Raw genomic sequence first — 24596 nt, forward strand, 5'->3', positions numbered from 1 at the left:
GAAATCTCCACAGGGCTCAGTTCAGCTACTTTTGAATGTTGTACTTCTATTTCTCTTCAGTTTTGCATTCTGAAGCTTCTATGTATGCTTGCGCAGGGAATACTCCCCATGTACATTTTGGTTATAAATAATGGGTGCTGACTGGACTTTAAATCTTTTCTATTTCCAGAACTGAGGCGTGAGGCTCCCTAAGTGCCCCCGAGTGGCTTCAATTTCTGTCCTCAACAAAAGATATCAAACGAAATGCAGGAATGCCTGTCCTAGAAAAAAACATGCAGAAGAAAGAGAAAGATACATGCAGTAAAGATGAGACAGTAAGTGACTGTTTCCAGGAAAACAAAAAGAAAAAAAGAAAAAAACCAGAAGATTGATGATACATGACTTAACAGCTTTTAATGCTGTAAATTAATGTAAATTAATATAACAATTGTAAACCAAGCTCTGTTCCAGAGCCAATTTCTTCATTTCAGGGAACACTACTCATGCAGCAGTTTATAATCAGGAACTTTGATCGAACATTAGAGCTTCTCATATCCAAATACACTTTTCCTCCCAAAATCCTATGAAGAATTCCAGTAAGTGACATGTTATTACACACCAGCAGATCCATTATTATACAGTCAGAGATGGCATGTAATTATTTCTTAATAGTACAGAACTATCAAACTATCACATATGATTCATTTTCAGGCTGGTTTAAAAGATGCTGGATCTCTATGCCTAGAAATAGTCAACCCCTTGGGTTTAAAGCTTTTTCCCTAAGCAGAGTCATGAACTGTACAGTAACCTTACCCAGAAAGATAGGGCCAAAGCCAGGTATCAAAAAGAAATACTATTTGGCACATCTGTTTCCCCTGACCAAAAAAATCAACGACAGAAGAGATATGCCCTGACTAGACATAGCTTGAAACTATAGAATTGCCATTCTTTTATTTCTGAGACCCAGGGTGCATTACAGGCTAAACTGGATTTGCATTTCCATTAGTAACAGGTAATCCTATGACACTTTTTACGAGTATCTGAAAACTTTGGTTTCTAGATAGGGAAACATAATGCAGCACTGATTTTTCTGTGGATGTCAAAAGGCAGAGCTGGTATTTGAGCTTGGAGGACACCCGCTCCCTGCCTTCTGTTGAGAGCACTTCCTCCAGCCCCTCCCTCCCTGCATGCACTAGCAAAGGAGTTTGCAGCTAGCCTTGCCCTGAGCAGCAGGTGGGACTAGGTGACTGCCAGGCATCTCTTCCAACCGAAATCATGCTATGGTCCTGTAATCCTGTGAAAATGAATGTCTGTTACATCAAGAGCTGGTAAGAAAACCTGTACTTTACCTACTTTAGGTGACAGCAGAGGTTTGGCGGGGTAAAACACAGGTTCATTCAGGATTGTATGTAGTCAGTGCTAACAAACAGGTAGACCTGCACATTTTCTATTTCTGCAATTTTATAACCAGTCATAATACCAATCAGACAAGTAAAACCTACAGTCTTACTAATCACAGGTTAAATGCACTTCTCTACTAATGAACTACCTTCTCTCAATGCATTATTTTATTATGGTCTAAAGCATTTGATGTTTTCCTAGAGTCTAGCTCAGACTACATGCTCGCATCATGCCTATTTGTCTGTTCTAGCATTTCTAGAATTTTTACCAAGGAATATTCTCCTGTTTTCCACTAGTTTCCTGGCCTATCCATTTCAAATCCTCATTGGCCAAAGGCCTACAAATAGAGCTACTGGAGGGTTACTGCTGCTTCAGTATTGCCTACAACTGCATACTAAAATCCAGGCACTTTAAGACCTAATGAAACTCCAACTGAAGTCAGACAATTACATTTGCAGTAATCATGCATCTCAACTGCTGAAACAGATAAATGGATTAAAAAAAGGATGCAATATATTACTCAGCAATAGAAGAAAAAAAAGAAGAAGAAAAAAAAGAGGACTGTTTGGGAACAAGTAGAATTACTTGCTAATCTCTTTTCTTTTTATGATTAGGCAGTGCCAAAACTTCCAGTCCCACCACTGCAACAGACCTTACACATGTACCTACAGTGCATGAAACACTTGGTGCCAGAGGAGCAATTCAGAAAGACCAAGGTCATTGTGGAGCAGTTTGGAATTGCAGGAGGCCTAGGGGAATCCTTGCAGCAAATCCTCGAGGAAAGAAGGGAAAAGACAACGAACTGGGTAAGTAAATGCAGATGAGAAAAATAATTGCTGTGTTGGGTGACGCTCATTTACAAACTCTTTGTGGTGTTCTATATGTCATCACTGCTTTCTTTCAGTGGGTCAATGCAAACAGGGGCCATATCAGATCCTACCAAAGGGAAAGAATATTTCAGACATACTAAGCTAGAATTTTCAAACGATGTCAAAAATCTATGTTATTATCATGTTTTCAGATCAACAGTTTGTTGTCATAAACGAGGGAATTCGTGCACCTCAGGTGCGTGCATGCACACAGGTGTTAGCTCTACCTGTAGGAAGCACTATATTACATCCTTTTTGGATGTAATTTTTTCCTTTCCCTTTAATATCAGGATTTAGAGTTTTTATTAAAATGAAAAATGCTTTCTGATAGGGCTATAAAAAATGCCTCGTATACCCATCTAGCCAAAGCTCTGATCCAGTCAAATTATTCTGGAATGGAATACTTTAGGATAGGAATTACTCTTTTTAAATTAAACTAGTATTTGCCATTCATTGTCACACCATACCAATGTAGTTGACCTGAAGTATTTACTTTGCTGAATATAGACACACATGGGGGGGGGGGGGGGGGATCTGTATCTATCACATAGACCATGCTGAGACCTCAGCTTTTAAAAAAGTCCAGCTTTCTGCTTCCCAAGACAGGAAAATTAAATAAGTACAGATAAAAAAGATTTTATCATTCCACAAAGTCACAGTTCATCCTGCCTGCATTAACCATGTTAGAATATGGCAGCTGAAAACTAGAAACGCTGATTTTATTGAAGGCCTGCCATCCCAGCAAGGAAGAGAGACACTGAATGGTTTCATGGATTCAGTGAAATCCTGCAGGCTTGCTACTGATGTCAGCAAAGTGTGGTTCTCCCTTAACTTTTCAGTTGTGTGACCTGCAAGAAAACTCCACCAAATTGCTGCTATAGTCAGGGGAAAAAAAAAAAAAAAAAAAAAAAAGGCTACAGTACCGGCAGTGCTTTTATTTTAAAAGCAGTGCTTAATTTCTGAAGCACTTGTTGCCACAGTCTGAGGGCTCCACTAAATGCTGCTCAATCTCTTTCTGTTATTCTGATCATAGAACTCCATGGTTTTGGTGGCTAAATTAACCATCACTTAAATAGTGCTCTTGATAACAAATAATGTTCCAGGAGACAACTGTTCATTTAACCACTTAAAGCGTGAAAATTACAGAGGAAGGATGTATAAGTGTTTTCTGAAACATCTCAACTTTAAATACTGGTTGTTACAATTAAATACCTGATTCTTAAGATAAACTAGAAACATTTTTATTTGGAATTTAACTTGCCAGGAGTACAGCTCTAGCCTGTTCTCCTGAAGACTCCAGAGACTGTGGGGGAAGCATCTGTTCTAACAGCAATGAAACATCTCAGAGGAAAACTTTTTCAACTGATGCATGCATTCGTAATTATTTTTGCATAATTTCATTGTTTTTTATAGTTACTATATGCAAAGCATGCCTGCTAAACTCAGAAAGACCATTTGATCTTTTTGTGAAAGCCTCCATTTTCCAGATAATGATTCTTCAAGCTCTGCTCAGACATAAAGGAATGCGCTTACCGTACACCTGTGTTTTCAATAAAAATGGTTAGAAATTTAATAAGTGTGTCTGTCTGGGTCAAGCGTCAGTAATCTGCACTTGTGCCGGTGGACACAGAGGGAATTCTCCAGGGGCCCTATCCACGTGCCAGTATCTGCAGGACCGAACCATTAGGCTCAGGAAATTCTTTGCCCACTCTGTCTTGCTACAGGACAGTGTCTGATGGCTAACAACAGAGCTTCTTGGCATTGTTGACAAATATTTGAAGCCCCCTGAGGAAAGCCATTGCTAGTAAAAAATCTGTCTGTCTCTTAAATATATCCCAATCACTATTCAAGAGTCATCAGTTAGCATGTTGTACTCAAACATTTTTTTATTATGGAGAGAAGCAAACAACAAAATACCCAAACCACCACAATATGGAGCTTCTTTACTTTTTAATGGAACACACTGTAAATTGCCATTGATTGAAAAATAGGATTATGGAATTGCGGCTGATTTCAGCTGAGCTGAGGTCACAGAGCTCAGGCTGAAAATGCTCAGCAGCTCCATTAATCAGAGCCCATGCCTGACACCAGGAGCACCAAGCACTCTCCCCTCACCCACCAACTGCCTTTCCGCATGTTGTTCATAGCTTTAAGATTTCATGTCCCCTTCCCTTAGGTGTTTAACTACTGGCTGGATGACATGTACCTCAACAACCGGCTAGCTCTTCCAGTCAATTCCAGCCCAGCAATTATCTTTGCTCGTCAGTATTTCAAGGATGTAAATGACCAGCTGAGGTAATGTACTACGACTTTGCAGCTTTTGCTAAATGAAAGGATATTTAAATGTACTGCTTTTGCAAAAAGACAATCAACTTTCATTAAAAAATAAGGGCTGTAACCATTAAATGATTTCCTACTAGGCCTGCTGACTGAGGGCAGCGTTTCTGGGGTTACTCATACTGATACTCAGAAATGAAAGTGTCATTACTATTACATTTATTGCATGGAAAAAAAATGCCATGGGATTTATAATTTTTTAAAGGAGTATTTGCAAAGCTTTTCATTGTATAATTCAAGTAAACCATTTTGTGATGGAAAAAAGATATACTAATTTCTGACACATTGTTTAAAGGAAAAGAATCTTTAACACGCCATCACTATGACTCATAGCCAGCCTGCAAACTGAAAAGGCCACGCTGGCATTAAATTGTCCCTCTCAGGTGCCCAAAAGGGCACCAGAAACACAGAGGATCTAAGAATAAGAATTCAGAAATCACTCCTCCCCAAGAGCACTGCTTCCTTCAGACCCACCCTTCCCAGCCCTGAACTGACCTTTCTCCTTTGAGCTGTTGTCGGCAATTACTATCATTTAAAAACTGAAAAGGTAAGCAAGTAGCCAAGTACATAATATATCTCTCCAGACACCCTTAAAACAGGATTCCATTCTTCAGCCTTTGCCAAAACGTTTCCTCCTTTTAAAACAGTAAATCAGATCAAATCTACCTTCCTATAGTGCAATTTTCCTCTTTGCTTCTAGCACTCTCTAGCTGCTCATTACTGAAAGAATTAATTGCATGGGAATTTATGCTATTATAAAACAGCCAGAACCTTGAAGCCAATATGTGTTATTTTAACATTTTGCATAGACAGCCAATGTATCTTTTTACTTTACTTTAAACATAACTATAAATGCTTCCATTCATTACCATCTAAATTTATTATGCATACAGCTTTCAAAAAAACTCCGCTTTGCATTTTCTAATGCACGTGCTTTAACAAGGAAATATTTTTCCCAGCGCCTCCCATTCAGACACAGTGCAAATGGGCAGTATCAGGAAATAATACACCTGTCCACAGCTCTGCAGAAAGAATATCTGCTTAGGACAGGAAGTACTCTAATTAATTGGACAGTTTATGAGTATTGATATTGAAACCCATGTTAAGGATTCTATTAAATATTCAGCCTCTGCTCCCATTCTCTAAATAAATGCTTTCAGGCTTCCTCCTGTGCTAGTCCGTTTAACCATTTGAAGGGACCATCTCTAGGATTTCATATTTCTCTTGACATGAATTAATTTAGGTTTTGGGTGGGGGCGGAGGGCTCTTCTTGCCAAGCCAGAAGACTTTGTGTCCTTATGCTGTGTCATCAATCATTCAGGCTCTCCTCTGTCTCTCAGAAACAGCCGAGCGTTGCCAAATGACAAAAGACTGATGTCACTTCTATCTGCTACTTGCAGGTTTGCCGCCAATCTCATTTCAGGAGTGCAAGACTATAAAGCTTTACTGGACACGTAAGTAGCTTGGAAGGGGAGCTGCTGCTTGAGTGACCGCAGGGTGCTTCTGATTCAAGGGTGCTCTAACATGCCCAAAGTCAGGCTGCATTGCACCTCTCCACCATTTGGAAGGGCTGGGGCTCCAGCATGCTTCAGAGCAAGCGCTTCAGCAGATTTTTATGCGCTTTCTGCTTTATTACTGCAATCTAACAGGTTGGAGAAGGATCCTTTTTGATGCCTGGTAGTCATCACTCTAGCACACACGGTGCAGCCCAGAGGACACATGCAATTTGCCTAACAGAGCTACTGAGAACACACCAGCAAGTGTGTTCTCTCCAGACCCAAAGAGCAGCAGCGCTGCGGTTACACAGCCTGCACGCCTTCCCTGGCACCGGGCACCTGCCAGGGTGCCACACCCCCCCCCACGTACTGGACCCCCCATTTAGAACATCAGCCTCCCTCCCCCCAGAAAAGAAATAACACATCCCACCAGGAGAAGGAAGCCTCACCACAGACAGGCTGGGTGAGTGGCTAGTAAAAATAAGAAGTTACTTATGCCATTGTTACTTTCTGTATATAAACACAGGGAAAATCCATGACTCTGTCATTTATGAAGTAGCTCATAGCAGCATTTTACATAGTACTTCTTAACCTAACCTTGTATGTTCCAAGTTTACTGCTGAAATCACTGCTCCCCGAAGGATAGAAACAGTGGAGAGCCAAGCACAATGGACACCATGCCACAGTAGGGACGGGGTCATTTTCCTGTCTGGAAATACAAGAGGCCTATGTGATATGCTTTAACCAACGCTTATTTGCATGAGGAAGGCAAAGTCCATATTCAAACAACAAAGTCCCTATCATTTATGAATTAGATAAAAGAAAGACAAAGAGGCTGTTTGATTTTTCACTTCAAAAGTCTGACAGCTACTCAGAAAGTATAGAAGAGGTACTTATTTAAGAGCACGTGCTTTCATCCAAGATATGTCGTGCAACTGCATACACCAGCACTGGCATGCTGTGAAGTACTATTGCATGCTAATGTAGTTCATTGCACCTTTATATGACAGCATCTGAGATTAAATAAAGAAACCACTTTGCTCAAAGGATAATTTAAATTCTTATTATTTTGACCTCACTACTGTAGATACAAAGACTCCTGTGATCAAATTTGCTTGCCTTAAATCAATTATTATTTGAAACCTCACTACTGTGTCCTCATATTGTTATTACTGTTTTCTTATCACCCCTCCTGTATAATTACAGGGACACCATAATTGTAACATTTTCAGTTCCTTGTTGCTGTCAAGGACTTCTACCAGCCAGTGTACTGCTAGCTTCTCTTGGATCATCCGACATGCAGATGCACAATATTCCAGCCCAAACCCAGGCGTTTAGTTCGAACTGTGCAGATACTCCATGTAGTTGCCAGGACTAAATATTTCAAACAAAACCTAACTTGCTCACATAAAAGAGTTATTAAGATCTTACACAAACATCTCCTAAATCAGTACAAGATTTTCTGGTGCCATCATTCAGAGTTAATAACCCCTTTCTTAGCTGCTATAATTACAGATTGTCTTATCTAAATCTACCATGCTATTCTACTATTTTCAATCATCGTAGATGCTCTTTAAAGCTCTGTTAAATATAAGAGGGTTTCTGCATGATGCGAAACACGGGAGAAGGAGAACACTAATAACCCTGTTTTGCTGACAAGGAACAAAAAAAATTAAGCACCTGTACAAGGAAATAAGTGATACAGAGAGTTTGAGAGCCAGGAACTAAAGTGAATATCCCTGGTTTAGAGCTGCAACAGTTCTAAAGAGACAGTTAAACAAGAAAAACTAGCATAAAACGTTACCCCGTATCAGCTGTATGACAGTAACTCTATGTGTGTGCTTCTTTGTCCCTGCCCCTCTCTGGCAGGCTGGAAGCTTAGTCCTCTTTTGCTGAGGGAAAACCTCTGCACCACAAGGTCTTCTTGTGCCACTAAAGAAGCCTTTTAGGAGGTGTTGTTTTCATATGCCTTCCAACAAAAAGGGAATAGGTCTTCAGCACTTATTCCACCATAGGTCTAAGTAAGGATTAGCAGGAGTGAGGCGCTCTGTGGAAAGCAGAAATACCCTCTGTATTGCCCCAGCCATTCCTGTTCATCAGGCAAGGCCCTCTCACACAGTCTCCAACCACTCTGCACAGCACAGGACCACTGTCATTTGCAGTGAATTTAATCAGTACTTTTTTCAAGGTGCTATGTCTTTTCCGGCTGTTCTACTGACTTCCGTCCTGGCAATTTTCCGGGGTCCCATCTAGGCAGGCTTCCCATGCACGTTGCAAAGCTGCTTGTACCCTGCTATACCTTCCATTTCCACTAGACGATAATGCAATTGCTTAATGAATATGCATGAAGCTGCCAGGAATGATGTATTTAACTTTGGTATGGGAATTCGTCTATTTCCCTTATACTGTAATCTCGTTTTATTATTCAATTTGTGTTATACCTGATCTAATTGTAACAGAACAAAGGACAGATTAGATTTCTTTTCCTCTCTGTCTCTCTCTCCCCTCTTTTCCTCTGGCTTTGTTTTTCTCCTTCTCTCTCTCCAGCCATGCTTTACCTGTTGATTTTGCTCGTGGACAGCTGTCTGGTCATCCTCTCTGTATGAAGCAATACTATGGACTCTTTTCTTCCTATCGTCTTCCAGGACATACCAAAGATACCCTCGTGGCCCAGAAAAGCAGTGTAATGCCAGAACCAGAGCATATCATTGTTGCTTGTAACAATCAGGTACATGAGTGTTCTTTTTTTATACCTTTCTATATTTCTTAGTTTGCTTAAATTCACTCAAGAAGAGCCTAATGTAATCACTGTTCAGAAACACAATTAGCATGCTATGTATGAGCTCACTTCTTACCAAACATTCACTGTCAATATTTCCAAAAGATGCTTCTGCAGCATTTTTGTCCTTAGCCCACGTTATGTTCCAAGTACAGTGATGCAGAAAGGAGGAATGTGGCAGAATTCATTTGCTTTCTCATTCAAACAGAAATGTTTATTAAACAGAGATGAAACCACAGAGAGAGGAAAAAAAAAATCTTATTAGAGTGCATTTGCTGGAAATGCTCTTCTCTTGACAGTCAAGTATTGGCACACAAGGCATGGCATATATACCACCATCCCATGTAGAGGGGGCCTAAGCTGTGCCTGAAGAAGTTAGCATGGGTGCAGGCAGAAATACTGAAGCGTTAGAGTGACTCTGCCCCAACTAAGAAATGCCGTCAAGCAGCAGAGTATATTGGCTGGGCAGAGTACCTTATAGCCCAGCTTGACTATTTGTAGTACTGGAGCGGTGCCTGTGGGCCCCCTTGGAATGAAGGGGTAGAGCCCAGTGGTCCCTTTTCCAGGAAGTCCTGTTCTTCACCTCAATGGGAAGTTCTGTAGATTCTCTAGGTTATTTTTAAACAAATAATACCATGGAAATTATTTACATACTTCCTGATGTTATCTCTTCAGGTTTTTTTAGGCTTATTCAAATAACGTATGTTTTATTTGAGCCCAGCACACAATGTAAGTCCCCCATAACAACTGGCATTACACTGGTATAAAAAAAAACGCAGGAGGGGTGAGCCCTGGGCCAGTCCCCAGTGTTCCTGTGCTCCATTGCCTGCAGGCCTCGCTCTCCAGGCAGGACTTCAGCATCTCAACATCTACCCAGGCAAAAGCAAAATGCTGGACTAGTAAGGGTCCAACCCATCTGTGACTGTTCTTCTGACTTCTGTCATTTTTTTGCAGTTTTTTGTTTTGGATGTTGTCATTAATTTCCGTCGTCTCAGTGAGGGAGATCTTTTCACTCAGTTACGAAAGATAGCCAAAATGGCAGAGAATGAAGAGGAAATGCTGCCTCCAATTGGCCTGCTGACAACAGACGGAAGAACAGAATGGGCAGAGGCCAGGACGATCCTTATGAAAGGTTAGCAGCAGCAATCCCAGCTTTCTCTTCTTCATCATCTTCCTCCTCTTCCTCTTCACCATCATTGCCTTTCTTTGCTGGGAGTGAACATTACAGCAAATATAGGACTGAATGTGCAACCTCACTGCTGAATTTTTCTAGCAGGAGGAAACTCAATACCTGTAAGTGTCCAGATGTGTGTTACCAGGGAAGCAGCAGATACGGTTTGACCCCTTGGCTGTATATGTTTAAGTGTTACGCCATGTAAATAGCTGTCACTCCATTCTCTGCTTTTCATCACATAAATTACATTACATCAGATTTTGTGATTTGTCTCTTTCTTCACATCCATTTTGTACCAATAGGAATGACGTATCCTCTTAGCTTTTGGCAACTATTAGACATTTTTCATCTCATCTAACAAAGGCATCTACAAGTTAAACACCTATTAAATCTCGCTGTGTACTCTCTCTAGTCAATGGAGAAAATAGAAAGTACCAGGGCTGATTCTTCCAAATCTTAAGTAAGTATCTAGGAAAGGTGACACCAGTTATTGTCTGGGGATAGTTCTCTCTCTCTTCCAACAACAGCAGCATTTAGCTGTCTTGGATTCTGGACTCGAATGCCTGACTTTGAAACAGATGAAAATAAAGGGTGGGATTAGTCACGTCTATCACTTCACACCTTATATATTTTATCCTGAAGCTAAGTGATGTAAACACCCTCTTTTTTGCCATTTTTACTTAGGTATTTATTTTTCCCTCCTGAAAAAAATGTTAACCCATCTCTTTATCCCCAGTTCAGCAATGCTACAGAAAATATTGCTGGTTTACCAATGACCTAGAATATACAAAAATATTTTTGTCTCAAAATATGTTTACCATCCTAAGGAAGATCTTCCCTTTTATTCTGCAAGTTTATCTGTGCTTATAATAACTTTATATAGATAAACACACACAAGAGTCCTGGCCATTATTACAGCATTATTACATGGTACCAGTCTCATCTTTAGGCTTTTCCCTCTCTGTCTTTTTAAAGCAAGAGAAAAAAAGATTCCTCATTTTAATGAAAACTGAGATAACCATCTAATCATTTATTTTCATGCCAGGCTTTTAAGTGAAACAGTGAATACCCTGAAACCTGCAGCAAAATCATCTTTGTAAACTTACCTCATCCTAAAGAAAAAAAGACAAACCAACAAAAACTAGCAGAACCATCTCTTATAGTGTTTTTGGATTGCCTGGCATTTGACAAGATACTCATTTTAATGAGGAAGCAAACCAACTCAGTTATGCGGCTGAAAAAAACCCAGATTCTGCACTAGCAAGTATCACAGCACCGTAGTGTGAGGCTTCTCTAATCCAAGAAGGAATCCCATCCTAGACCACTTGTATTACCACAGCTCCTCTATATAGTATAATGCATTGCTGTTACACATGGGCACGTGATTATTAACAGCCCTTTTTTCTTTCTTATCTGTGGTGGAATGTTCATGCAACAATAAATAACAGAGGACGAGAAAAGCCTCTAGTGAGGTAGTGTGAAGTGGAAGGGGTCACTCCACAACTGTTCTGTACTGGGCAGGGAAAGAGGATGCTTCCAGATGCAGAAGACCCATACAGCGCTTTGCAGAGGTCATGAAGAATATAATTGCATGGGCCTGTATAGGCCTACAAGTAGAGGATAGGTCTTCTAGGTGAGAAAATTTCAAAGAAATTGTAATAAACCCAGCCATCGCTGATTGATAAACACATTCAGTACTTTAACTGCATTCAGGCTGCAGAGCTAACTCACTCTCCAAAGTACAGGAAGTGAATTTTTACTGCTATAGGGGCTGCTGTCCCATGCATACTGTATCTGAATTTGGTTCAGAACTGTCTTCTCATATTTTCCTTTTTGAAACAAAAATCAAAAACCCCAACTAACCAGAAGCTGGCTGGCCAATCCAATGCAATTGTGTGCATTAGAACGGAAGAAGGACAAGAACTGTCTTGCACGGCTTTAGGCTTGTTCTCACACTTCTCTGTTTCAGCTCTTTCTGGAAAAATTTATTTTCCATCCCAAGTCATGGTTCATGAGTTCTTGTGCAGTTCAGTGCCTGCTTTACATGATAATTTTTTTAGTGTTTGATTAGCTCTCCAGACATGTCTGTTTCTTTCTGTAAGGGCATCTCCCCTCTACCTTTCTGTTTCTAGCAAAGCTTAATTTTATTCACTCTAATACCTAGACTCAAGATACCCTGAAGCCATATGTCAGAATAAGGGATTCATATCTGTCAAAGATGTGTGGGCAGCAGCCACAATGAAATATATATAAACCTATCAGACAACATAAAGCAGAATGCTGAGCAAGCTGTGAGCAGTTTGTAAATCACTGTCCAAGAAGTTTTTCCTTGGAGGTGCCTGTCCGCAAATACCAGCAGCTGATGTATAAAGGCAACTTCCATTCATAAGGATCTTTTCAGCCTTTGTACTGATGTACCTGGACCATCAATGGAATAAATACCACAATTACAGCGAGCCCTGCAAGTGTCAGATACTAGAAGAGCTTTACAGCTAAGAGGACAGGGACACGCCTTCTCCCTTATAAAGCTTCTGAATGCTTTTGAAGACAATTCATAGGGACACCAGCATTTCACATGCCAGATCACGGCAGAAAGCTCAACCTATCTGCATGCCCCATCAATTACAATCTCCTGGCTCAAGTCTTTGTAGGAGCTGGCAGGAACGCCAGGTGCTTTCCCTAGGACTCTGCTTCTGCGGGCAAGGGAAGGCAAGACACCATGCGCTCCGCCAGGTCCACACACAGCCTGCAAGGAGTCAGGCTGGCCACCCTGTCACTCGGGCCCATGGCTGCCAACACTCCCTCGCAGGAGCCACCAGACAGCAACAGTACCTTACCATAACCTGCAAGAGGCCGCAGCTCCCCCTCTTCCTTCTCAGCCATTGCTATCACTTGCCTCTCCTCCTCTTGTCGCCTGTTTAATTTCTTGCATATTTGCACTCTTTTTTACTACACAGCAGCTGGAGAATGAACCTGGATGATAACAAGCATCTGTTTTTTTTCTAGCTCCTCACTAACCTATGTTACTCATTTTGGGAAGGTACATTTTTTTCTGACTTTGAAAAATGCTGTTCTTTCAGAGGGTCAAGCTACTTTTCATATTTGCAACCATTAAAAACATGCACATTTTGAAATGGCTACATAGTTCCAATGCAAATCAGAATTATTTAATTTTAAATATTTTTTACATTCTTTCAGCTAAAACCATCTCCTGAATTGAGCACAGATTTTCTGAACTTAGCACAGACTTGCAAGTAGTTTTGATCAATCTGAATTCATATCTTTAAGAACATTCTGCAACACAAATGTTTTCACCAAAATCTAGCAAAACCAGCAGATGACAGTTAAGATGATCTGTTAAGAATGGAAGCAGTTTTAAGTTGATGTTTGAAAGCCCTTTTTCCTTTGATTGTTAACAACCATTTAACAGCAATTAATGATGTTATACGCTTTTGAATAAAACAAGTTCTTGTTACAGGTTCCACACTTTTATCCTTCCAATTAAGAGCTGTATTAAGTGCTCACAATTAAGTATTTTCTATGCCTCAAACTGGCCCTTGGGAGCAAACAAACCTTTAACTTCATAATATTTCTGAGTTAAAGAAACTGAGAAAAAAACCCTGCATAAATACACCATAAATAAGGAGGAAAGCACTGATGACAATGTAAAAAATAGACTTTGTAGTCTACCTGCAGAAGCAAGAGTGACAGGATAGGGAAAAAAAACAGAGAAGGAGAGCCAGAAAAAGCACATTTTATTCAGCAGTGCACTAGTGATAGGAGGGAAGTGGAATGTGGCAACCCATGATTTTGGCAATACCATGTTCAAAAAAATGAAACATCTCATCCACAGATGTTTTCTCATGTGACGTAGGCCATACACCCAGTCCAGGGCTTATTTCTCTAAAGTACAAGAAATGACAAGGGACAGGAGAGAGAAGAGGGGTTTAATACAAGAACACAAAACCAACATGAGTTCTGCTGTTCCTTGTGCAGAAAAGGGTGCTAATGGGAGAACAGCACAAAACCAGTGCAGGCCCTGCTGTTCCAGAGCAGAATGCTGCAGCACTGCAGCAATAGCGTGAGCTCTGAGGTTCTCTATTTTCCACCTATCCTCTCTGTAACCGTTATATATAAAATAAGTAAGCATTGCTGGCTTTAAGAGTAAAATCTATTTTGTAATATAATTACTTCAGGAAATGAAAGGCAGAAAAAGAAAGTGGATATTATTGAGTCATATGAAAGATACGTAGAGATACTGCAAAAGTTAACACATGAATGAATGCCTTGGTGTAACATTTCCTTGCTGTTGAGAGAGCTCTGCAGACACCAGCTCATTGCAGAGTTAGGGTCAGATCTGCAGTGCTCCCCAAGACAGCAGGGTTCCCCAGCCAGTCCTGCCCTACAGGTAAGAGGATGTGAACATTTCACTCTTTTATCCCCAGACTCTACTAACCGCGACTCTCTTGACATGATTGAACGGTGCATATGCCTGGTGTGCCTGGACAGCCCAAGCGGGGTGGAACTCAATGATACAAACATGGCATTGCAACTGCTACATGGGGGAGGCTACCATAAAAATGGGGCCAATCGCTGGTATGACAAGCCTATGCAGGTAAAAACCTTACACAACTATGATATTACTTGCACGTGGCAAGGGACTCCAGTTGCCTTCATGGTAGGGACCACTTAGAATCAAGTGGGAGAAAGAGGGGAAGGTGGTGTCAGCATCTGCCAAGGCAGGGCTGATGTGGGCAGCACTGTCCCTTGCAAGGCAAAGGAGCAGACCTACTGCCGTGCTGGGGAGGAGGTGGGGGGGTGGTGGTGCGGGGGCGGGCCTTCTCCAACACAGGTACGCTTTCACCTTCCCTGAAGTTGCCCTTTGCAATTCAGAAGGTAGACAGACATACGGGTAGGTGGACATCTGATTTTTTTTTTTTTTTTTTTTAAAAAAGTACACATTTAATTACACTCAATCAAATGAAATAAAAATGCTGGACTAGCATCCCAGAACAAAAAAGAAAAGCACAAGAGCTTTCCCTGTTTTCTTTTCTCACACATTTTCCTGATATCCTACAAATACTACTGCTTCTAATTCAGCATGTGTTTAAGTTAGTATTAAGTTCTCGCTCAACAGCCTCTTTACTGATTTAATGACATCCTTGTTGAGACTTTCCTAGAAGTATTGATTTCTCCAGCCTTTTTCCCGATCAGATTTTGATTGTTGCTTTTGAAAGTGTCGCACTGTTATTTTCACATTTTGCAGCAGAACCAGGGTGAAGCAATGTATTCATCTCCCACTGTCAACAATGTTGACACGTCATGAAAAAGTGAAAAAACCCCGATACATTGCTTGCACAATGCTTGATGCCTTTGCTATATCTAAGAACAGCGACATGAAAAGAGAAACCACTAATTTCACTTGCACTGACCTACCCTGGTGCAAATACATTTCAGTAGTCATTCCCGATTTATGCCACTGCAAATGACATTATTAGCAGACTCCAGTGCTGTGTTTTTAAACAAACCACTTGTCTTTAGTTAGAATCCTCTGTTATTTGGAGGGCTACTAGTTGAGATGTTTCAAGCAGATGAGAATAAACAAGATTTTGTTTACTAGCAGAAGGTAGCAGAAAGCAAATAAATTTGCATAGTATATGGGATAGCTTCATCTGTCCAGATGTCTTCAGGCCAGAAGTAGTTCAAAGGCAAAGAGAAATTCTTAGGGGAAAAATGTTCCCATTTTCTTTCATGCAATCGCAGATTACATAGGAAGCCATTCTCACAGTAGGACTTGTTCTTTCTCTCCATATTCTTCAATTTTGCATTAAGGCATCAGAAAATGTCCAGGTAAACTTTTTACATCACACACACTGTGAAAACCTCATGGGAACCAGGGAGGCAGGATGCCTACGTGTGATACAAATGCACAGAGTGAGCCGAGTGGGAGAAGTCCAGCCAAAGCCACTTCAAAAGTAGTGGGGGGGAAAGTCCAGAAAAAAGACAGGAAATGTGAGAAAACTTGCAGTTTTGTCCTAGACATCTGCTTTTGTTTGAGAGGCAGAAGTAACCAACTGCTTGGGGGTATCACAGAACTACAGTGCAGCAGGTTGAGTGTCATCAGTTATACTATGTGTATGCAATGAAATCAGGAATGAAGACAAGTAAGAGGGAAATGAAGAAAATGCCACAAAAAAAAAGGTAAGGAGGAAGCAGTGCAGTAAAACACACTATGAGAAAGCTATCAAATAAGGATGAGCTTGCTTGTTTGATATGATATTTGTAATAAAATGTGATCATAAGGGACTTCCCAGATACAGAATTTGCATTGCCCCCAAATGTGGAAGGAGAACCCCAGCCTGTCTTTCTATTGACGGGTTTTCTCTACCATAAAGCAGATGCTAAATCCAATTTCCGGACTCCAATGGGAATTGCTAAAATTTACATTCTTGCAGGACTCAGTCCAAAATAGCAGCATGAAAGGGATCCACTGCAATGCCATTCACAGGACAAGAAAGATTCCTGCAATAAGGCTGTAAGTCACCTACTGATCTGTAAGTCAAGGAAGTTCCTGATATGAGCAATAAGAAACCCACAGGAGAACAACAACATCTTTCATTAGGTTGCCATCATGGGTAACATAGCCAGAACATGATTTATTCCCTATATAACTTGCACTTGTTTTTTTCCTTGCTTAGTTTGTGGTAGGAAGAGACGGAGTCTGCGGTACTGTGTGTGAACATTCCCCTTTCGACGGCATCGTACTGGTGCAGTGCACTGAACACTTGCTCAAGCACATGTGAGTCCCGTTTCAGTACAGCTATTGTACCCACTCCAGCCCCTGGGAAGCCTCTGCCAGTGGCAAATTCCTCTGATGCCCAGGGCCACTAAGACCCATACAACTGTTGGAAAACAGTCATTTACCTGCTAAAAAAGCAGTGTTTAAATAGGTTATTCCTGTGACCTTAATGACTTCTCTCTCACATACTAACAGGAAAGAAAGCTCCAAGAAATTAGTTCGAGCCGATTCCGTGAGCGAGCTTCCTGCTCCACGGAGACTAAGATGGAAATGTTCCCCTGAAATTCAGGCACGTTTGGCGTCATCAGCAGAAAAACTCCAAAGGTAGAACAGATGCCTCATTTTTCTCAGCAGTGACTGCAAGCTAGGAACTACCCAGAGCAGTGAGTGCAAGCATGAGTTCCCTCCTAGAAGGCTCTCCCTGCCCTCCTGCTCCTCCTCATCTTCCCAAACTGGACATACCTAGCATCTCTTTGCAGGATGGCACCCTCATGGGCTGGAGCTACTTCACTGTATTCAGGAATTGCATTACCATTGTTTTCCATCCATGTAAATATTAGGAAAGCTAAAGACCACTGGAAAAAACATTGAGTCCTATTTGCACAGGATGCAAACAGTGCAGGTCCTCTGTTTTTGTGGATGCACTGGACGGGTTTGACCTGACTAAAGCCAAAGCTAGGGCAATGGGGATACGTACATGGGACAGTAGAACACAACTGGTTTGAATAAACTATTTGAATTCAGGAATGTAATTTGTTTACATCCATGTTGCTACTACAAAGGTTAGTTCTTCTGACTGTGTTTCCAGACTGTAAAAGATTTGCATGATCTTTGGGGGTGGGGATAGCAATGAGAGATTTTTTTCAAAATTATTTCACCTCAACAGTCAGGCCTGTGATCAGTCTGTAGAGAATTAACACATTGTCTGTGTGATCAGCTGTAAGTATGCCCAGTGTGACTGCATTAAATGAGACCTCAAAGTGGCTAGAAGCATACATGAAAGTATGAAAACATTCAGGATGCAGAGTATTTCCTTTTTGGTTTGAAATAAAGGTAGTAGTCCTCTAAATTGAGACCTGCAAGGAGCTCACAGTCTTCACCATCTTTTAAATCCATGCATTTCTCACGCTAGTAAATCTCACAGAAATTTGTTGAGAGCAAAGGCAGCCCTGACTTAGGCTTCAGGAGTGGAAATACTATTTTATTTAAAAAAAAAAAAAAAAGCGTTTTACTCTAATGAACAGAATGACCTGAGTGCCACAGCTCACATTAAGGCTGCAGATAACAAGCCCAGTCTAGAACATGTATGAATAAAAGTTACTGACTAGGAACAAGTTACCAAAGGCCAGGACTGTCGGCAGAGCAGGAGCCCCCTCACCTCCAAGTGGGTACAGGCAGGCAATGATCTCTGGGTTTTATTTGCAAATGGAAATGGAACATGAGATTCTTGCATCCCGCCCCCGTAGTAACTGCCTCTGCTTGTTTTCCAGGATAGTAAAAAATCTGGACTTTATCGCCTACAAGTTTGAGAACTATGGAAAGGAATTTATTAAGAAACAAAAGATTAGCCCAGATGCCTACATTCAAGTAGCACTTCAGCTGGCATTTTACAGGTAAGGTTAATTCAAATCATAGGAACAAGGTAGCACAAGAGGAGTTTCACTTTTTTTTTTTTTTAAATACGGAGGTCCATTTTTAACTCGGCACCTAAACAGATACCTCCTACATGGAAATGAGTGATCTTGCCTAATGACTGTAGGTCAGACAAGATAGAAATTGCCACTCACTTCTGAGACAGAGTATTTCTTTCCTTCCCTCCCTTTTCCCTCTCCTTGCTCCACCCATCCCCATGTCACACACACACACCATTCCCAGCCAGTACCTTCCCCACAGCTGTCCCTGCGCTTGGCATAGAGAAGAGGATGCAGGGATGGGGCAGAGAGTGGGAAACAACCCTGCAACCCAGAGCAGCAGAAGCAGCTAGGGAATACAAAGCCCTGGGGCACAAACACTCCCTTGCCACTTTGGTTAGCTTGGCAGTAACCCATAGCTCACCACATACGCATCCCCTGCACCACAGGGGGAAAAGCATTCATGGGGAAAAATACTACAGCAGCACATCAGATCAGAGTTCCTACACAGGATAGTAACTACTGTTGCTTTGTTCTTCACAGGCATCCCAAGATTTCATAAAATCCTCTAATTTTCATGGCATTATCAAAGTTAAAAGCTCCTTTCTTATGTTGTCAGAACAGCTAATGCTCCAAGCTAGAGATTGGTCACATGGTTTCCTGCAGAACAGCCTATTACATGAATAATTCTTTATCGCATCAAATTAAATCCTGGAGCGGTCTTTACCTAGTCAAAACCAGAGATGCCTAACACATTTTGCGTACCCATTAACATGTTAAACATCCGTTTTGCGTATTCCATTAACCAAACTCCAACCATGACCTGGTCCAAGATTTTCATCTGGATCACAGCCATGACATAAATCCCATGTATGCAACAAAAACCTTAGGGAACAGTTATGTTCTGAGGCCCCTGCTTCAGCTGGAAGGCACAATAGGTCTCCTGAAGCGAGGAATAGTAACTATATACCTGGACCCAAAATTAAACAATAATCTTTACACCCTGTTATATCTGCTATGTGGCTTTTCATTCCAGCTCACCATCTCAAATAGCACCCTTTTCCCCTTTCAGTTTTCTGTTTTTCATTCACACACAGAGTACATTTTTTCTTGTTTTAAATAAAACACATTTCACGCCCATAAGTAAATGATTAATTACACAATTATTTTATGATGCAGTACAAATAAAATATTCCTTGCGATCTTTCGGTAAATTTTAGTTTTACTAGCCTTGTTTTACACAGCAAGTCATTTTTTACTGGCAATGCATAACTAAAATGTATACAGCTGTATCCAGCTCCTCATATTAGATAGGAGTAAGCATCCATCTTTTTTAAGTTTCTTATAGAATTCTATCAACATTAAGATGAATGCTATGCAAAACCCAAAATTGTGGCTGTAACAATAAAACGTATCAAGCCTATATTTCTTTTAGTCTTCACGACTCCTTGAAAATAATTATTCTTTGTTTTTCTTACTTCATTCTCTCAGATGCCACAGGAGACTTGTCCCTACCTACGAAAGTGCTTCCATACGCCGATTTGATGAGGGCAGAGTCGACAATATCAGGTCTGCTACCTTGGAAGCATTTGCTTTCGTAAAAGCAATGACTGATGACAAGACAGCTCTATCGGTATGTTGGTCTGGTTCCCTCTGCCTTCTTTGGCAAAACACTAAGCAAAGAATGCATTCGTGATCCCAACCTCTCACTTTATAACTGTTAACTGAGAACATGAAGGCATAGGGCAGGGTAGCAAGCCTTACAGGATTTTGCTTTTTGTGCAAACAACCGTTAAGCTAAACATAAATATTTCCTTATTTTTATTTAAGCATCCAAAAGATTCAGAGGTGCCTAAACTTAACATTATAAGAAACAAAACATCTGATTTTAGACTTAGTACTGTCTTCTGAATGATCCATCATCAGATCCAAATTCTGCTCCCTGGAGAGATCTGGGCTGAACGTGAGAAGTTCAGGATCATTATACTGCCACACCAGGGGAATTGCCTGGCAGGTCCCCTGCAGTAGATAGCTCTGCTGCAGATGGCAATGTGTGAAGTGATATAATTCACATGCTTTGATTTCTGGATAAGGTGGATATGTTCTGGCTGATCTTTTTGGTTTTAAAAGGTATGTTTCTACCAAATAGAGTTAGGTTTTTAGGATCCTCAAGGGGGCTGAAGCTTCATGATGAAAAAACTTCATCAAGCTAATAAAACAACTCTCCAAACTGTCCTGACATCATCCTGCAAAAAGAAAAACTAAATTGCCTTTCTTTGAGCCACAACCATCTGTTTGCCAGAAGCATGAGTACTGTACATAGTAGATGGGGATGCAAAGAGGTAAGGTACAGCCGAGAGTGCTGAGACTATAGCGGCACAAACAGCTTTGTGCACTGTCCCTCCCGCCATCCCTGGAGGGCCTCCCTCAACGTCTCTCTGTGTACCACTTCCACCCACTGCACTTTGCTGCTGTACAGGGAATTTCCAGGTGGCTCTTTAGAAGCAAAACACTGCCACAATACAGATTATTTTGCACAGTAAAAGCCTTCTGCAGTGGCAACAGCCCATATGGCTGTTCTTTAGAATCTAGCATAGCACCGCTAGAAGTATTGCTGGGCTGTAGGTTAAGTGTAAATTAATGAAATATTGTAAACCAGGGTCAAATGCCCCAGAGGATGAGGAAAATCTGCCCAGAGAAGTGCTCTGTTCCTCCACTGCTTCTTCAGTCTCCTTAAGGTTACCATGCCCAGAACTTAGCTCATGATGAACAAGACTCAAATAAGTACCATGTTAAATTGTCAACTCAAAGGAAACTGGAAGTAATTCCCTACGCTGAGTGGGTAATTCAAGGCAGATTATGACCATACTATTACACATAATAGTGACAAGAAGAGGCTGTTGTTATTTGCTGTCAGTGTCCTGTCTGACAACATGGTTCTTAATCGTATTTCATTAGAAGCTGCTGTCATCTGTGCACACCTTCCTATCCACACTTGAGCGCTCAGCGTACCCCCCAGCCCCAAGACACATTGCTGCAGGCTGACTGTACTCCTAGGAGGAGCCAGCCTGCTCCTAGCACGCTGTTTTGTCAAATCCTTCTTGTTCCCTCCAACAATTGCGTCCTACCTTACTTATGCCAACTCTTACTGACTTCAGCATTTCTCACTGTTTTACCACCTAGATCTGAGATTGTGCCCACCTTTCACAGCATCCTAAACTGTACTGCTTCACACAAGCAAGCAGAAGAGTGACATGTGTGTCTAGAGTGAGCTCAGTCTAGCCCCCAAATCTTTATACGCATGCCTTGGCAGTACCAAATAGGGAGAATAATGGTTTCATTCCTCCTGAAAAACCTGCAATCATAATGCAAACCAATCCACCGATAGTTTTCCTGGCTTCTTGCCCACTAAGAGATGCAAAGGACATTTAAACTGATCTGTGATTGTTCCTTCCCACAGACTTTTAGAAATCTTTGTTCTGATGTGAACATCTTTATCTTTCAGTTCAAAACTATATATATTATTATCACAGAATCGTTAGAAACAAAATTCACTTAATACAACCCTATTCCAAGGTGATTTCTTTAGACCTACAGATTGTCTCTGGATGTGAAGGGGTTAATCCTGTTTTTTGGGCAGAGGGGCATCACTTGGTTTAAGTAGCCTTGAACCCCCCAAAATATTGTTTGTTAATAGCCATTAATCCAAATCAAATTAAAAACAATTTTCTATCTGATGCTAATAAAAATTATCTTCAAATGATAGCTTAAACAGTCACCGAAGATTGATTGGGTTGGATTGATTCTCTAGCAGGAGAAATATCTCATGCATTTGACACTTGCTGTAAAAGGAGCAGCAACTGACACTGCAGAGATTGCTTGAATAGCTGTAAATTAATCAGATTTAAAGACTGCATTTGGTAATTTAATCTGTACAAGGGAACTAAGGCCTAGCTCTAGCCCTATGAAAAAATATCAGACTCTGTACTTTGAAGGTCCCTGGCCTTGAATTGCTTCTAAAATGAATTCTTTGTTCAAAAGATCATTCATCGTCCATAGATGAAGGTCCCCTGTTTATCTGGAGACCCAGTCACTTCTGGCTGTTTCGGGGTCTCCCAAAGTTGCAGTGTCGGACTTGATGTACAGCAGGGCAGCACTTCTTAGGATCGTTCCCTTAATATAAAAAGCTGCCATTTGACAGGAGTCAAAATTTACTAGCTTGTTATCTGAAACATGAGGCATCTGTGGAGAGTAGAGCAGCCTTGGAAAATTCTAGATGCCCTTTCACACAGGGGAGTAATTTCTTGACTGGCTAGTAAAATATCAGCAATGGCTTTCATTAATATCACTGTCATTGACTAGATAAACCATTCTGGAGAAGATACACTGCCTGGCTGTTTCGAAAACAGTGAATTACATGAGGCAATTATTTTCGCTACTTCAAACAGAGCAATTCAATGCGTAATAATCTACACGCCCAAAATCCATGGAAGGAATTCATGAGAGGAACTGCAAGTCTTTCCTTGACTTCCAACACACCACCACCAATAAGCTTGTTTGACCCTTGCACAACCAGGCACCATTGCTGCTCAGGACATTGAATCCCTATGGCTTTTCATTTATAAAGAGTACTTACACCTGAGCCAGGAGCAAAGGCCATTTGAGAGTGCTTACTGTTTGGCTGCTGGTTAATTCATGGAAGATGCTGTTTCTTTGAGAGTTTATTCAATAATAGATATATTTTGATTCCCACAACAGGATTCTGAGAAGATGCAGAGATTTAAGGATGCAATTGCAGCTCAGACTAATTACACTATTCTGGTAAGTAAAATACTCCTTTGTCTGAATAAGGACTAGTTTTTTCAAGAAAAGTACGAAGATACAATCATTAACTATTTAAGCACCAGAAAACATAGGCATCTCTAAATAGGAAAGTACCTGCTATGTCACACCTACAAAAATTTCTGATGACCCAAACACCCTCCAAATAACCATATTCAACTAACCTCACCTTAAAAAATACTTCCTGGAAAGCACGATAACAAAATTCTGCATTAGACATCAGTGGCAAGACCATCACACTTGGGCATTACCTATCTTATCTAGAACTGTCATGGAACATGACACTCTGTATTCAACATATTCATGGGGAATGTGCATCTGTGAAACTTTTATGATTTGTACCTGTGTCCTAATTAGGAATCCCAGCCACAAATTAGGATTCCACTAAGCCTGGTGGTGTACAAATTAACAATTCAAAAATGGCATCCATCTTAAAGAGCTTGCAATCAAAATTTAATAAGGGGAGGGGTGTGTTATATAAATTTTGAAAGGTTTGCAAGGGAGTACAGTAGCCAGGTGAAATAAGCCTTTATTCTGTGTGCCCTGCAATCAACATGAAATGTTAGCCATGAAGATAGCTGAGAAAAGTGGCAATGGGGTATTCTAATGGGGTATGGCAAGCAGACAGCTGAGAGCCTTATCAGGGTAAGAAGTAAGCGAGGCTTAAAAGCAACCACCTTAATTAAATTTGCAGGTATTCAGACCCATAAGATATAACGTTACAGATCAGCTCAAGACAGCTGTTTCACATCAGGAACTCTCCCTGCTCCCTGACCGCCCCCCCCCCCCCCCCCATTTATGAATTTTCTTATGTTTCTCTTCCCTAGAGGAGAGAGGTCCCTATCTGGGACCTGACCCTCAGATGGACTGGTATTCTGGAAAGTGTATTCTGGTATTCCAAAGTGCCATTTCTAATAACAGTCATTAATGATGAGGGAATGATTATAGTAAGTTCTCTTTTAAAGACCTGAATGCGGCATCTAATAAAAGGAAGAGATGCCCTCCAGTGAAGAAATCAGTTTAGTATCAAATACAACTCATTTTCTGCTGATTAAAAACGAGACAATTCAGCCTGGGTAATGCTCTACATCCCACTGTGCCAAGACAAAGCACAGACTTACTCTACAAACAACTTAGTCAAACCACTCATAAAATTAATAAATGTTAATAACCAGCTATGTTAAGTGAATTTGCTACCTATGGTTTTGCCTCATTGCCTAACAAACCCACATTGCTGATTACTGTTTAAATACTCACAATATTCAAGAAATCATTCACTTCCAGAGGTG

At 40.9% G+C, this 24596-nt stretch overlaps 1 protein-coding gene across 1 annotated transcript in view; it reads left to right on the plus strand.

The window, feature by feature from the left end:
- Window positions 1-251: 251 nt before the first annotated feature.
- The window catches only part of CHAT (choline O-acetyltransferase), a 29143-nt gene continuing 4798 nt past the window's right edge, over window positions 252-24596 (plus strand). Inside the window, exons 1-12 of the mRNA XM_075717831.1 lie at window positions 252-314; window positions 1995-2186; window positions 4426-4544; window positions 5987-6040; window positions 8630-8810; window positions 9816-9993; window positions 14481-14650; window positions 16734-16834; window positions 17030-17158; window positions 18325-18447; window positions 19957-20098; window positions 23224-23286. Coding sequence (XP_075573946.1) covers window positions 252-314; window positions 1995-2186; window positions 4426-4544; window positions 5987-6040; window positions 8630-8810; window positions 9816-9993; window positions 14481-14650; window positions 16734-16834; window positions 17030-17158; window positions 18325-18447; window positions 19957-20098; window positions 23224-23286 — 1515 coding nt within the window. The remainder of the gene's footprint in view (window positions 315-1994; window positions 2187-4425; window positions 4545-5986; window positions 6041-8629; window positions 8811-9815; window positions 9994-14480; window positions 14651-16733; window positions 16835-17029; window positions 17159-18324; window positions 18448-19956; window positions 20099-23223; window positions 23287-24596) is intronic.

The sequence above is a fragment of the Pelecanus crispus genome, chromosome 10 (genome assembly GCF_030463565.1).
Source record: "Pelecanus crispus isolate bPelCri1 chromosome 10, bPelCri1.pri, whole genome shotgun sequence".
Classification (NCBI taxonomy): domain Eukaryota; kingdom Metazoa; phylum Chordata; class Aves; order Pelecaniformes; family Pelecanidae; genus Pelecanus; species Pelecanus crispus.